The sequence below is a fragment of the Pyxicephalus adspersus genome, chromosome 6, assembly GCF_032062135.1.
Source record: "Pyxicephalus adspersus chromosome 6, UCB_Pads_2.0, whole genome shotgun sequence".
Lineage (NCBI taxonomy): Eukaryota > Metazoa > Chordata > Amphibia > Anura > Pyxicephalidae > Pyxicephalus > Pyxicephalus adspersus.
This window is the reverse complement of record NC_092863.1, coordinates 31,312,377-31,328,200: the sequence shown is the minus strand read 5'-3', so window position 1 is coordinate 31,328,200 and position 15,824 is coordinate 31,312,377. Positions and strand designations below refer to the sequence as shown.

The window sequence follows — 15,824 nt, the reverse complement described above, 5'->3', positions numbered from 1 at the left end:
TAGTTTAGTGCTTACACATTAAAGCGTAGCTAAACTCAAAAATTTCACTTCACATAAAACGGTAGACAACCCTTTTAAGTAAAAATTCTATTGTTTTTTTTTTTTTTTTTTAAAAAGGTTGCAGCACTGCCCACTAATTCTCAATCGACTAGCCAATCGAGAATGAATAGGAGCACAAAGCCTCCCGGGATACCTACGTCACGCACCCCGGGAGGCTCTTGGGTGCTCCTTCTGCGCATGGCCAAGCATCTCAGGCATGTGCAGAAGGAGCCTTTTCCCGCGAAAAGAAAAATTTGTCAATCTCACGCATGCGCAGTGAGATTGGCAAGTTTTTTTTCCCATCCTATGTCACCCGATCTCGTGTCTCAGTCAGGTAACTTAGGATGAAGGACCCAGAAGAAGAGGCAAAGATAACGGCACCAGGAGCGCTGGCTTCGGGAGGTTGCGGGACCTGATGCAAGAAACCCCCAGATGGATCGGACGGCCCTGTGGGATCGAAGGTAAGTGCATTTTTTTTGGCAGTTTTTAGTTTAGTTCCTCTTTAAGTGAAGCAGAGCCTCAGAGTGCTGCTTTCAGCTAGACCAGACCCTTAAAGATAAGGAAGTGAAAGATCCTTTCCAACGAAAAAAATTGCAAGTGTGTACGCAGCTTTAGAGTCTAACAATTTTGAGGGGTGTCTGGTACTTCTGGTTCAAAAGGTATGGTGAATTTTTGGCTTTTCCAATGCCACAGGCATTGGAATTAAAGATAGAAAGGCTTAGCCATTGTTGACAGGAGTCCTACATTTGTTACCACATGAACAAAAACAAACATGACAAACATTATCTAAAAGGGGCCACCAACCTCCTGTTATGTAAAGCCACAACTGCTTTACTTTTGACTAGAACCCATGAAAGTGTTTAAGAGATTTGGGCAACACCAATATCTGACATTTGCAGGTTAGCATTGGCTGCTATGGTTCCTTGCAGAGGTTTGTGTGCAGAGGTTTTTGATTAGATTTGGCTCTCCACTCACTTTAATAGTGATTGTGTGAATCTTTTACAAGGTACCTGAAGATAAGTTTTATCACTAAATTATTGGGGTTGCTTACATGTAGTCTATTATTATTAGTATTTTTTAATCTGTAGCTTAAAATATTGCATAGGGAACCCACACAATTATAGTAAGTACAGGATGACAGGGCTCTGTATCTGTACCCTATCACCAAAGTATCACACGGACTTCCTCTGGAGACTACAAATGACCATTTTAGCTCACATAACACAGGTATGGACCAATGCTGTTACTTAGCTTACCCTAATGTTAATGTTAACCTGGCTTTAATGGGATGCTAAAAATATTAAATATTTAATAAATGCATTTGTATAATATACACTGTGGAAAAGGAATTAAATATGAACTCCATACAGATGTAACACCTGTAACAATATGTAAAGCATTATTTCAGTTTTGAATTCATTATTGCATCATTAAATGTATTTAACTTTATTAACTGCAAACAGTATAAATACCTAATTTCAATTTGGTAGAGGGCTCTTCTAATTCCTGTACAGAAGAGCTCAGGGTAAGAAAGGCTCATAGCTTCTTTCTATGTACTGTCCAGTAACAGACTAGGAGCTGTCCTATAACTGGGCTCAAGGGACCCAGACTGAATGATATTAACTATTATTCCACCTGGAAGACTGAGCACATCTACTGGTGGTTAAAGAGTTTGAAACGCTTAAAACACCAATACAGCCACCAAAATGTGTGCAAAAATCTGTAACCCTGCAGTTCTAAACCCTATTATACATACAACTGCTTCTGACTAGAGTGTGCTGAAGGCAGGTAAAGATGACAAATGGCTAGCCTATTTAGGAAGCAAATCAAATTAGGATAAGGAAATCACAAGGGATCTGTACAGAATGTAAGAGACACTATTTTTACTGTTTAAAGAATAGTGGAAAGACTTGTCAGTTCTATAATAGATACCACTGGTAACAGTATATCATATAAAACAACAGTCATCTCTTCACTGTAAAGGCAAGCTGCCCTCATGGTTGTTGGCCTGAAACAGAAAATAGAGTGTGGGAAAAAAGTAGGACAAACACTTTTTTTTCCTGGTCCCTCCTTGATATCTGTCTGTCTGTACCCATGGGCCCAGCACTGCTTTGCAATTCTACTAAACACAGCTGGGTCAAGGGTGCTTTTTACCACAAGACCAAGCATTGTTCATTTTTTAACTAGCAGTTAAACTCAGTATTTTATTTTTTGCCAAAATTTCAAAAAGAAAAAAACGGAACACACAGAAAATAAATTTCATACTTTCAAGGCACGTCTGCCACAAATTTACAAAGGCTAACAATGGAAGCATTAGTAGAATGTGGGTGGGCAGCAGTACCCATTAATCAGACATAATTGACAATCTGCAAGTAAACCCTGATGACATAAATCAGCTTGTCACTTAATCACATACAGGATCAACATGGCCTATTGATGTTTTTCTTTAATTCCATCAGTGCTACTGTATGAGGCGACACCATATTTTCAACGAATTATTTTCACAATGTAATTACACGGAGTCCAACATAATGAGAAAAAAGGGCAAGGAGAAAATGGTTTATTTATGGGCATGAAATGCTGATTGGTGTTATAAAAAGATGTATTTTTTAGAGATGAGAGTGCCCCCCTCCTGCTACCACTATAGTCTCCCCTGTAATATATGAGGCTTCAGAAGAACAGAGAAGAGACACTACTCCGGCACACTCTTCTGGTTCCCCGATTCTGTGTTGGAAAAGACAAAACGTTATTCTGTCATATGATGTCATTATATATAATCTTTCATTTTAAATGCAGAAAGTAAAGTTAAAGAAAGCTTTTCTAATACATACACATACTTTTCCATCACCTCTATATTAAAAAAAATATGAAGATTTTTTTGAAATTTAGAATATACATACTAAATTTGAAATTTAAAATACATACTAATCCCAAATTTTAAAAAGCACCACTGCTATGTATTTTTGCCTACTTTCCACTCTTATCTCTGGTAAAAGGGCATTTGGCTCATCTCCTCTGCCCCAAGCTGTGATTTGTAACATTTGGCTAATTAGTTTTCTATGATGTACCCGTATTGTTCATTCTTACCAAAGAGCTGGGATCCAGAGATTTATTATGCTTATTATTCCTGACAGCAGACAGAATGGAAGATGAAGAGATACACAACACTTTGCAAGACTTGCCCAAACCAGTGAACATAGCAATAACTGGATAAGGACTTTATTAGTCATTAAGTCATTACCATCAGCAACCATTTTACCCTTAACTGGTTATGGGTTTAGGAGTTCCTGGATACAACTGCTTTAGGACAATCTTAAGAGTGACACTTTAGCAATCACAGGTAATACTACATGTGTCATTCCTAATGTAAAATGTTAATTTTCCTATAGTTTTCTCCCTCAAAGATATGTTAATAAAAGAGGTGGTCAACTTAATATTTGTGTAGTATTTTCTTTGTAGCAGCCAGCCACACATAAACAGACATTGTTCATAAGTGTGCCTTTAATAAGAACTCACTTAACAAATAAGACAACAATCTATTAAAATTTGAATTAAAATGGTTGCTGTTGGCAATGCAGACTGTGCCTTGTAAACTCTTCCTAATATTAACCGACATCTATGTTCACTGCCATCATCCACCATTGTTGTCTTCCGTGGATGTCCAGGTCTTTTGGCGTTGCTGAGTTCATCAGTGCTTTGTTTCTTTCTCATGATGTCTCACCAAACTGTAGATTTTGCCACTCCTAATATTGTAGCAATTTCTCGGATGGGTTTTTTCTGTTTTTGCAGGTTAAGGATGGCTTGTTTCACCTGCATGGAGAGCTTGTTTTATAATATTATGGCACAACCAGAACTAAGAATGATCCCAAACTGCTATAGGCTTTTTATACTGTCTGATTAAACTGAAACCCAAAAGGACCAAAACTGAGAAAAAGTATCACTGTTATAATTTACATTACAGTAAATTGCTTTATGTTTACATAATGCATAGTAAATTTACACACTTGTACAAAAAAATCTTTATCACAAAAAAAAAATCATAATATCAATTATATTTTAGTGAGGTTTTGCACACACACACTGTAGTTCTTCAGCACTGTGTTGTACAGTGACATGCTACCATGCTTACCTGTTAATACCTAAAGCACTTGTTAGTTGCTCCAAGCCAGCCTCGTTCTCCCATAGCTGTGGAGAGAAAGAAATCGCTCAGTAAATACTCCAAACTGCAGAGATATTTATATTTATATATATATATATATATATAGAAATATATATATACATTCTTTACAACACTTCGTAATAAACGCATCTACATATTCAATTTGCTTTTAGTCTCTGTGCAGACCTACAAATTTATGTTGTTGATCCTAAGTGAAGTCTACCTAATACAGGTTCCTGTGATGGTGTGACAACAATGCTGCACTGCTCCTGAATTCAAAGCCACTTTCATATAGGTTGTTACCTGCTTGTCCTACAGAAGGCTGAGATTATATTGAAGGGGCCTTGTCACCTCTGAATGAAAGCTTGTATATTGTCCACAGCACCTGGCCGCGCCTAGTCTTGCCACTTCCTTTTGAATTAGTATCCCTGTTTCTATAGCTGAAACATTAAGTAGGATTTCACTCAGGGAAGGTTAAAAACAATGTTTTGCTTTCTTTATAAAGCTTTTGCAACAGTTAGTAAACGGATTAGGTGGTTGTCTGGACTGTCATACAGGACCCTTTAGCTCTTCTTTAATGTGTTGGTGCAAACAACTGTAAACACAACTAAACTTTTGGGCTGGAATATTTTTCCGAATGACAGAAAAGTGATATATAATTTTTCTTTTGTCATTTACTCTAGGGAAATAGATACAGGGAATTTGTCATTATCTACAGGGGACGAGAGTTCAATAGGGTAACAATACTGACACAGCATTTCAACACATAGGTCATGTTTAGTAATAGTTAAATAACTAAGAATTACAGTTAGAATGTTACCCTGGGCACCAAAGTGAACAGTATGAAAGAGTGTCATGTTTTCTATCGAACAGATGTAATACCATTGTACCAAACCACTCAAATAAGTTGACTCACAGCTGAACTGAACTTGGTGCGAATAAGTCCAGGTGCCAGGCAATTCACTCGGATGTTTAGAGGCAACAACTCTGGTGCAAGAGCTTTTGTAAGGCCAAGCAGTGCAGTCTTGCTGACACTATATGGGCCAAGAAGCTGGAAAAAACACAATTACAGAATTAGCATAGGGCCAAAACACAAATAAGAGAATACTAATAAAACTTATTTACTTACAGGAAATGGTCTAAATCCAGCTATAGATGAGACAATCACAATACTACCACCACTGTGGAAAGAATAAGTAAGTTAAGTTACTGAAAACATGTATATCTAGTTATCTTGACAATATTGGATATAATTAGCAGATTCAGAGTAACTCCTTATGTAAATTAGTAGGTTTTACAGGGTAAAATGTATATTCCAAAAATCTAAAGCTTGTTAAATCGGATATCCACCCAGCCAATCACATGACAACTCAATGTATTTAAACCAAGCATCAGAATGGATGTTGGTACCAAATGTGCTGGTCTGAGTACCTCATAAAATGCACACAGTCTATGCCACAGTCTGCTAAGAACAAGCACCCTAGGCTACAATCCAACAGGCTCAAAAAATTGGACAACAGAAAATTGGGAAGCTTATGGATGTAGTGCAATGAGAGATTGGTATCATGGATGTGCAAATGACAAATCTGCAGCAACTGCGTAATGCTATCATTAGTATGGTCAGTATGGACCAAAACCCCTGTGGAATGTTTCTAGCACTACTGCATTAGAATTATGGAAGTTCAGAAGACAAAGGGGACCAATCCTTTACCAGCAAGGGGTACTTAAAAAAAGGTGGCTGGTGAATGTGTGAACAAATTTGTTAGTTACCTACAAAAATCAAAAAAAAAAAAAAAAAATTAAATGACCTGAACTCATTTGATAATAATAATAGGGTTTAGGCGATTTTTAAAGCCTAGTTGTTTTATTTTATTAGTATCACACATGTCCCATGTCAATCATAATGCCACAATGCTTCTAGGTAAATGTTTTATGGACAGATGAGACAAAAAGACTCTTGACTATTGAGACATTCTGTAACAGAACACATTGCCTAGTATCAGTGGGATCTGTTTCAGTTGCAAGTCATAAAAACCTCTACTGTATAATAATGACCAAAAAAAAAAACCAAACAGCTAAAAGAGCTAAGAACAAAGCATCAGACTTTTCTCGAGTGGCCTTCTGTGAGCCCTAATTTTAATCTAATTAAATATCTCTAGGTAGAAACAGAACATGCAGTATGGAGAAAACATTCTTTAGTCCTGACACAGCTAGGAGTTGTCCAAATTACCTATGGACAGGTGAAGAAGTCTCAGTGAGAGCTACAGGAATCGCTTGTTTGCAGTTATTAACTCAAAGGGTTGTGCAAAAACTACTAGATTAAGGGTCCCATCATTTGTGCCATGTCATGTTTACTAATGTTATTTAGAACATTCTGTTAAGTCAAAACAAATCAAAGCAAAGTCTGATATTGTTAAACATAAAATTACAGTGATGGGTTCTAATTACTTTTGTCTGTAAGTCTTCTTGTTTCGTAGAGTGGTACCAACAATCATTATTACCATGTTTGTATATATTTTTTTCAGTAAAAACCTCCTTTTTAAACAGGTAACAGCTAAATGGTTAAAATTACCCTGTACACCTAAGTAATAACTCAAGATTTCATATACAATTTATATGGTTAAATTCATGCGCATAATAAACACATCTTTGGCTACATTTAAGCAATCTGATCATTGAAAGATACTATACTGAACATTCCCTCTTCCTGAATTTTTTTGATGGTGACTAAATTTGTTTATGGGAACATTTCCACAAAACAGTATAAAAAAAACTAACAGCTGCTGCCCATTAGTGTACGGCTTGACAGATTTGCACCTTTGTTCTGTTGTAAAACTAGGGCCAGAATCTTGATCTAGCAAGCTGGTTAATGTTTAAAAGCCAGATTGGCATGGTATCTATCAAAACCATCATAGGACAAAAATACCTTTATACACAAGCACCCTGAAGTGCATTTTATGGTATGCCAGCAGTATTCAATCATTTTAGAGTTATGTTTAAAGTGATCACCTTAGTGCATGATTCATAATAATAATTATAATAATTATATATGCACATGGGGCAGCCATCGTTGCTTATTACTTACTCCAGCTCAGCTTTCTTTTTTGAACTGTAACACAATGGTCACTTTTGATTGGCCAATTTCTGTTCTTATAGTGGAACTATTTGCAGAACTGCAGAGTGGGACTAAAGGATAATTCTATCAATAGTATTTAGTAATAGTAAAACTAAAATACAGTATATGTTTTCCTAAATTCCGGTATTAAATACCATATATAGAAACAAATATCATACACTGGTCTTGTTACAGGAGGATTTCCTGGTATTGGATAGTGTGGAAATGTTTAGTCAATAGTGCAAAACACCCAATTTCACCTCTTAAGTATTTGTAGCTAAAGAGAACAACAACTCAATAGGGTCTGACCCTCTCTCCTGCATTTTGGGCACCACAAGTTTCACCAGAAGGAATGCAGCTTTAACATTTATATCCAGAATCTAGGAAGAAAATGAATGTGAATTGTGTTTTAATTATTCATTATTTTATTTATTTTAATGAAAACCAACTGTGTTTTTTAATATATATTTATATTCCACAATTTGAATCTAATTCATAAAGCAAACTGTACCAGTTTGTATACAATTAGAAAAAAAAGGGCAGAAAATAATAATTAATAATTTTATGTATTATTATAAATAATAGTGTATGTGTTGCCATCACACTCCAACACATGTTTTGGGTCCTGGACCTATTATGAGCTAGGTCTACCAACTGGGGCAACTAGCAATGACTGCCTAATGACAGTTTAGAAGAAAGCAGAGACCTGCTTTTGCTGCCAAAACCTTTAAAGGTAGCATTGTGACTGCGGGCATAGAATAGTGACTGACAGTTCAGAAAATAAGGATGTTTCTTTAAAAAAAAAAAAGCTAACACTATTTAGGATGCTCCCTATAGTGATCCATAAAATTATTCTTCGAAACATACAGAACAAGCTACTTAAATTTGTATGGGCTATACCTAAAGCAGCTCAAATAGCAGCTCTAGGAAACAGCACTCCTAGAGCGCAATGGACAGATCCTAGAAGCCCTAGCTTGCCCTTCCATACCGATAGAGGTGCTTATGTGGGTACCTTCCAATAAGAGACCAGCAATTCTCTGCCTCTCCTTCTCTAATGCTTCAGCAGTTTGGGATGGGCATAAAAACAATTACAAACTTCACTCTTAACATTCTCCTCTTACACATTCAGGGCAAAACCCTGATTTTTTTTCCTGGATGCGATCAGGGTTGATTTCTGTGGTGGTGCAACAAGGAGTTTTTCTGCATAGGAGATTTGTTAGATGGGAAAGCCATCCTTAGTTGTTCATAACTACAAGAGAAATTTGCCCTCCTGCCAGCGGAAGTTTTCAGCTACTATCAAATCAGATCCTGTATCCAAAATAAACTTAAAGGGTTGTCCCCTCGTTACCAGAGCACTGTGTTTAAAAAATCCTGTAGCATGATCACTGAAGCTAAAGAAAGGATATCAGCGGTCTATGGCACACTAATTCTCCAAGACAAAAAATATTTCAACATGAAACAATGGTAAGCGGATCTAGGGGTAGATTGGACTGCTAAGGTTTGGCAAGAGTTGTCGATTTCTATGTCAAAAGTATCCAATAATACACTTATCACTTATAGAGGCTAACTATAAAGTGTTGATGAGGTGGTATTTGGTTCTAGTCAGAATTCAAAAACTAAGTGCAAATATTTCCCCCTTATGCTTTAGAAGCTGCGGTCAGATGGGAACCCTGTACCATGCTTAGTAGCGCTGCCCTCGAGTCCAGAGATTCTGGATTCGAATTTATAATCTCATATATACAGTGACACAAGTTCATCTCCCAAAACGAGTGGAAAGTGCCTTATTTTCGCAGCTAGAGGAATCAGTTCCGAGACACTCGATCAGACTGCTAGCAGCCCGCATCACAATTGCAATCATCTTGCTTTTACTAAACATAAAATTAATTGGATAATAATTAATGATAAATTGACATGTACCCTTAAGATTAACCTGAATAAGTTTTATAAGACATGGGACCTATGGAATGAATTTGGCAATGTGTAATCTCTAGGAGTGGAACCCCCTCCATACTCTTCCTCACCCAGTTGGTTTCCCCAAATAACTTCCCTCTTTCCCACCCTTTTTTTTCTCTCCTGTGGTTCAAATGCTCAAATGTTTGTTCTTTGAGTTCCTTGAGATAATTCTGATATAGAGTAAGGGGACCTGAAAGATTTGAAGAATGGTTATGTTATAATAACTCTTGATTAAACCTTTTCTATAGATAACAATGAATAGTTAATAGTTCTCAAGTTTAATGTGAATATGGAAACTAGGCTAATTTGGACAGTTATGAAATATGATTACTTTTGATGACCCCCTTATACTACATTTCCTTTCCTTTCTTGTTGTTGTTTATTTTACCAATGTTTGTAATTTGTAATTGGAAAACTAATAAACTTTTTTTTAGAAAAAAAAGCTGATAATAAATTTAAGGTATTTCCATAAAAAACTTGTGGATGATTGGGAACCCTTTGTCTAGTCACAGCAAGGTGATACAAGTCTCTTAGTTACTTATACAGTTCTTGATTTCTTTTCTTGGCTGAATAATTTTTGAAATGAAAACAGCTGAACACTAATATCTGCACAGCCAAGAAGCAACCTCTGGTTAAAATGCAGGTAGTGCTGCAAACAATGACATTTTATAAAGAGGAGTCAGGAGATAGTTTAAGGAGGTAATTTACTTCCCCTTATCTGTAATGTAACCACTATTAAATTCTGATCTAGTAAATCCTTGTAATACAACAGACTATTGTTGCCTAATCAGTGAAAAACTGAAAACTCTGGTACCCACAGCAGCCAGTACGAGTTTATTTTGCACTAATCTGACCTCAGTAAATTGTGATGGATGACAATGAATCATTGCACTGTGCACTTCTATCTTTGCTTCCTGCACTGCTTATGGAATAAGTTTGAAATGAAAACAAAAACATGTTAGTTATAGTCTTACCTTATCCCAAACTTCATCAGTAGAGTCCAGGATATTTCCAAAAAAAGGATTAACTGCAGCATTAGAAACAAGAATATCAATCCCTCCAAACTTCTGGACAGCCTAAAAAATAAAATCAACATGGTGCTTTTTTACAGGATGTACCACCTTGCAGAAACATTTTATTACACCTCCTCCTTATCTAGTCTCCTATGTTGCCACATATTGCGTTTATATGATTACCTGCTTATTTTGTCATCAAGCCAGCTACACAGAAAATGACCTGTTTTGGGCCCATACATAGACCTTGTGAATGTTCCCCTTAGATCACTTAGATATTGCCCCTTACCACCAGTTCACCCATCCCTGAAGACTTGCACATTCTTAGTATTTCTCCAACAGACACCAATATATGGTTTACATAGCATTTATACCAAACTATGGCCTATATATGACCTCAAGGGCTAGAGCTGAGGACACAAAAGAACTGTTGTATGCAGCTAAAAAAAAGAAGATCCTACTGTAGTCACTAGCTTTTCGCGATCCTCACTTCGGCCCACATGACAGACAGTTCCTTCAACATCCAGCCCTTCTTGCTTTAGTTCTTTAACAGCTTTATCCACGTTTTGTTGCTTTCGACTGCTAATTAAAACTCGAGCTCCATCCTGTGCAAGCTTCCGAGCAATAGCCAAACCGATCCTGAGATGAAGGAGGTACTTTATGTCATATAGTCTAATATCTTAGGATTTATTTTCATAAAAAAATAATTTCACTTCCATACAAGAAATATTAAGTTAAAACTGATTTGTTGGGAACAATAATGTATCTATAACCCTCGCATTGAAGCAAAGTGTACCTGTCAAATCTTTCCCGCCTATTTCCAAGGTTTTGGGCAAATGCAATGGTTCCTTTGGAGAGATTATATTAGAAAATGATTTATAAGCCAACAGGGTGTATGGGCACCATTAATAAAACCATTTTTAACCTTTTCACTTTTTGGAAATGCTCCCCATATTTTATAAAAAGCTGGGCCTTTATGAGTAAAAGAAGGCACTAATAAGTTTATATGTCCCCTGATAGTTGCAGAGTTGTTTTTAAATAGAAACATCAGGAAAAGATAAAACTACAAAATAAATATGTAAAAATTAAACTCTTTTTTTTTTTTGTTTACAGTAATTGCGTTCAAACAAGTGGTTTTACAAGTGGTCCCTTTTATTTACAGGGAGTGGTGGCAGCAGAATTGCAGAGCTTTTTTTCGGAGGCCCCTGCTACTTGTAGCCTTCAGGGGCAACTAGTTCACCCCCACGCCTCCATAGACACGAATTAGAACCGCAGCATTCTGCAAGGATTTGCAGTTGCTTGCAAATGCCTACACAATTTGCAAATGCCTCAAAAAGACTAGAGTTTAAGCTACGTACACACGTCAGATTTTTATCGCCCGATAATCGGCATCGGCCAATTATCGGGCGAAAATCCGCCGTGTGTACAGTCGGTGTCGTGTCGTCCATCGTCCGGACGACCGAGCTGCCGGATCCATGGACGATGGACGACAGCCGATCCTAATGAAAGGGAAGGGGAGAGCGCGCAGCAGGGTGCCGCTCCGTCGCTCTCCCCGTCCTGTATGTACAGCACCGTTCATGCATCGTGTAGTCCCTTGTCATTGGAAAGGATCGTGAAAGATCCTTTCCAACGACAAAAATTGGAAGTGTGTACGCAGCTTTACTGTGGTCTGTGGTGTAGTCCACATTTTTATAGCTAGTCGGACCACGCCCTAAAAATCATTGTATGCAAAACTGTAAGCAACTTAAACCAAAAACATGTAGCAGAGCACCACTTAAGTATAACTGTATAAGAACTAAAAGTGTTGACTGACTTTCACCCCCCTTTTTTTTTTTGCATAACTCCTCCCGAGAGTCAGCGCACTACACCAATAAGGTCTAGGGCTATGAACTCTGAGGCGGGATGTTGTTATGTTTTCAAGAAGCCATGCACAGCATCCTGCTGCCCCCTCCTACCAGCCTTGATTTGCCTGTACTGAGTAAGAAAACACAAACATGACATTACCAGGTCTAAAATAAATGTAATGAAATCAAAGTTTTAATTGAACACTTTATTAACACACTAATGAAGAGAAAAGGGAGAACCAGGCAAATATAAGCAGAATCTCAATTTAAAGTGTTGCGCTAGATTCCAGTGGCAGACAGAAAGATAAAGACAAATATGCAGAGAACAATGATCAAACAAAGAAATCAGCAAACAGAAACAAAGTGTCACACACAGGATATGAATTACCCATCTGTTGATGCTGTTACTAGAGCCACTTTGCCTTGTAGCTTTGGAGGGGTTTGCACCCCCCTTACACTTTGCATTATGCAGGATCTTCGAGCTAAAGATGATACAGACAGCAAACGGTGTATGGACAGGCGAAGCATTGAGCAGGAAAGTGGACTCTGCACCTGACACACAAAAGAAGAGGAGGGAAAGACAGGATCAATGTTCAAAGCACAAATGTTTATGCACACAAGAATGTTTATTCTGCATTGTTACATAGAGCTTACATGTTCTTGATGCTATATTGTCTCATTAATGTACTGTGCACTGATTTCTGGCTACATGGTATAGTACAAAGAAAGTTTTTTGCCTTTTTTACATTTTTATTAATGTTTGCTTTGAAGCCAAATGCATATGAAAACCCTGCAGCCTGTATGCAGTGCTGTAAATGGATTGCCATTAGTGCCTATTCTTATAAGGTGGCTTATATCTTATTCAGTATTTGGTCCTCTAAAGCTTCTCTGTGGAGTGCATGACAGAGTGATCGCAAATTCTATGACACAAGTACAATGGAATGATGTTCTAAAATTTGCTGAGAAGAAAACAGTGCTATAAAACTTTATCTATTTGATGTATTTTATCTGTTCTTTGTAGGTTTATACAACTCGCATAAAAGTGTTATTATTAGAAAAAAATAGTAATTTGATTTATTAGCTCATTTAATATTTCAATAGACCTGAACAAAGCTATGTCATAAGTACATGCAGGGCTCTAAAAGCAACACCTGGAAAAATGTCATCTGCCATGCCCGACAAGTCCATGTGAGATTGTATACAAGGACATTAGTTGTTCAGATAATTGTAGACATACAAAAACATAGTAGTCACTATGACAGATAATATAGGATGATGTTACCTGATGACAGAATATAGTGACATTGGGTCATAGTCTATAACACATTGTACAGTGTATATGATAGATTATGGGGTGACATTAGTTGATTTGATTGTTGATAATCTATAGGGTGACATTAGTTTAATTGACAGTGGATGACAGATTATAGGGTAACATTATTTAGTGTAATACTTGATGTGGATATGATTTGTAAGGACAAATCAAATAGTGACATTAGATGATGTGATAGTCGGTCACAGATTATAGGAAGATATTGGTTTAAATTACAGTTGATGAAAGATTAGAGGGTGACAATAGTCAATGTGATAGTTGGTAACAGATTATAGAGTGACACTAGTAAATGTGATAGTTGATAACAGAATATAGAGTAACATCAGTATAAGTGACAGTTGACGACAGATTGACATTAGTCAATGAAACAGTTGTTGAAAGATTATAGGGTGACATTTTGGGGGTTTTTTGGGTTGGTGACATTATTTAATGTGACAACCACTGTGGCTTCTCAGTTTATTGATGTTCTATTACACAGGTGCTTTCCCTAAATGTGTATGTAGCTTGTGAGCAAAGGACACATAACAATTCAGTGTTGGTTTTAGTTATAGGCTGATGGGAAGGAGGGCAATAGAGAACACCCAATGCTCTGTTCTGTACAAGCAAATAAAATTGCTTTAAAGATCACCAGTTAATATTTACATCTAACAATAGAACTTCTATGTAATGGTGACCTCTCCTGAGTTAACAAATAATGGCAGATGGTTGCTGTTTCCTTGTAAATTATTAGATTACAGTCTCAGATATGAGAGCTGCACCTCAGTCAGCAATCACAGTTTCATTTGGTCAAGTGAATGGCCAAGGAAATAAAAGGGGGCAAGCAAATATCACTGAGATATAACTCTCCTATCCGATGCTGTCAGGGATGTAAATCTATGAATTTAGGAGCGAGTGCTTAGGATCATGTGTTAGTTTCAGAGAGGTAACTTTAATGTACAGGTGTTATACTGAAATATTACCTGGAGTTCTTCTTTATCATATGTTGTTGGTACACTTGTAATAAAACCTCCAGAGCCTGTACTCTCTCATCCTAATTATTATTATTATTATTAATAAACAGGATTTTTATAGCGCCAACATATTCTGCAACAATGTGCATTAAATAGGGCTTGCAAATGACAGACGGAGATAGTGACACAGGAGGAGAGGACCCTGCCCCGAAGAGCTTACAATCTAGGAGTATCCTAATGGCACCTTCCATGGCACATGTATACGCACCCTGCTGACTTTGCACATGCATTGACTATGATAGGAAGGATGAATGGGTGCAGGGGTGGTAATAGTATGGGCACTGTGCCCACCATACACCAGAGTGTGGAAGTTTTTTTTTAACATAAGAAAGACAATTAAAAAGAAGATATTTGTTTCCAATTACAAGTTGCCCAGGAAAGTGCACTGGACTCTTCCACACAATCCTATGTAAACATTGCAGAGAACTCGTTGTGCACCGACAGGACTGTAATGAGCCCAGTGCAGGGTGCAGTATAGCTGCTCAACCTCCAGAGTGCAGGGAAACATATATAATGTGCCGCACTACAAGTCCCAGGAGTGCTAACCTGAGAACACGTGATGAACGAGCCGTGTCCGCGTGAACATAACACACCTTATAGAAGAAATGTCAGCTCCTCAAGCTGCCTCTGTCTATCGTTCCTGTGCGGGGATAGACAGCCAAAGCCTGCTCAGCCGATTCCGACAAGTATGTCGCCCCCTGGTGTTTGTTCTCCACTATCGCTCCCACATCGACTCACAGGCCTAGTGTGCCATTATTAGTGTGTTTCTGTGTGCACAAAACAAACACTGATAAAGTACACGCGGCAGGAATTTGTTTTCCTTGACCATGAGAGGCCACACTATGTAAAAAAAAAAGTTTGCATAGCATTGTCCCTCATAAGAGCAGCGGTTTGTACCCAGGTTGTTCCTGGTGGAGTGCCTTCAGAAACTCACATAAATGAGAGAGGGTGAAGGGAGCGAGCTTTTCAGGATACAGGCCAACTTCTTGCATTAACAAAGTCTTGAGCATGGTTCAAACTTACATGCAGATCCAAAATGTAGCAATAATACCAGTCAGAGAGTGAGCTATACCCTAAATTCCCATTCCCAAATTTTTAGCTGCTGCTGGATCCCATCCCTTGGGTTGTAGTTTCCAGCCTCGGACTAACCAGGTATCCAAGGCCATGTGCCCTGATCTCGCATTCAATCAGCATGCCATGTCTCCAGGATGGTCCCCCCTAACTCAGTTCTTCAAATATTTAAACACTGAAACACTACCCACCCAAAAAGGTGCAAGAATAGACCATCAGGGCAGTGATTGATGTCACCTATACCACTTATGCAGCAACAGACAACCGATCATTAAAATTTTTTTGTC

At 37.7% G+C, this 15,824-nt stretch overlaps 1 protein-coding gene across 1 annotated transcript; it reads right to left on the bottom strand.

The window, feature by feature from the left end:
* Positions 1 to 2,584: 2,584 nt before the first annotated feature.
* Positions 2,585 to 15,178, bottom strand: LOC140333427 (dehydrogenase/reductase SDR family member 4-like). Its single transcript, XM_072415108.1, has 9 exons — positions 15,060 to 15,178; positions 12,512 to 12,675; positions 10,741 to 10,918; positions 10,241 to 10,342; positions 7,623 to 7,693; positions 5,328 to 5,379; positions 5,115 to 5,249; positions 4,169 to 4,224; positions 2,585 to 2,763 (listed from the first exon to the last, which is right to left on the bottom strand). Exons 2-9 carry the CDS (start codon positions 12,649 to 12,651, stop codon positions 2,649 to 2,651), a joined length of 849 nt encoding a protein of 282 aa, XP_072271209.1. The 5' UTR covers positions 12,652 to 12,675; positions 15,060 to 15,178; the 3' UTR covers positions 2,585 to 2,648.
* Positions 15,179 to 15,824: the final 646 nt, after the last annotated feature.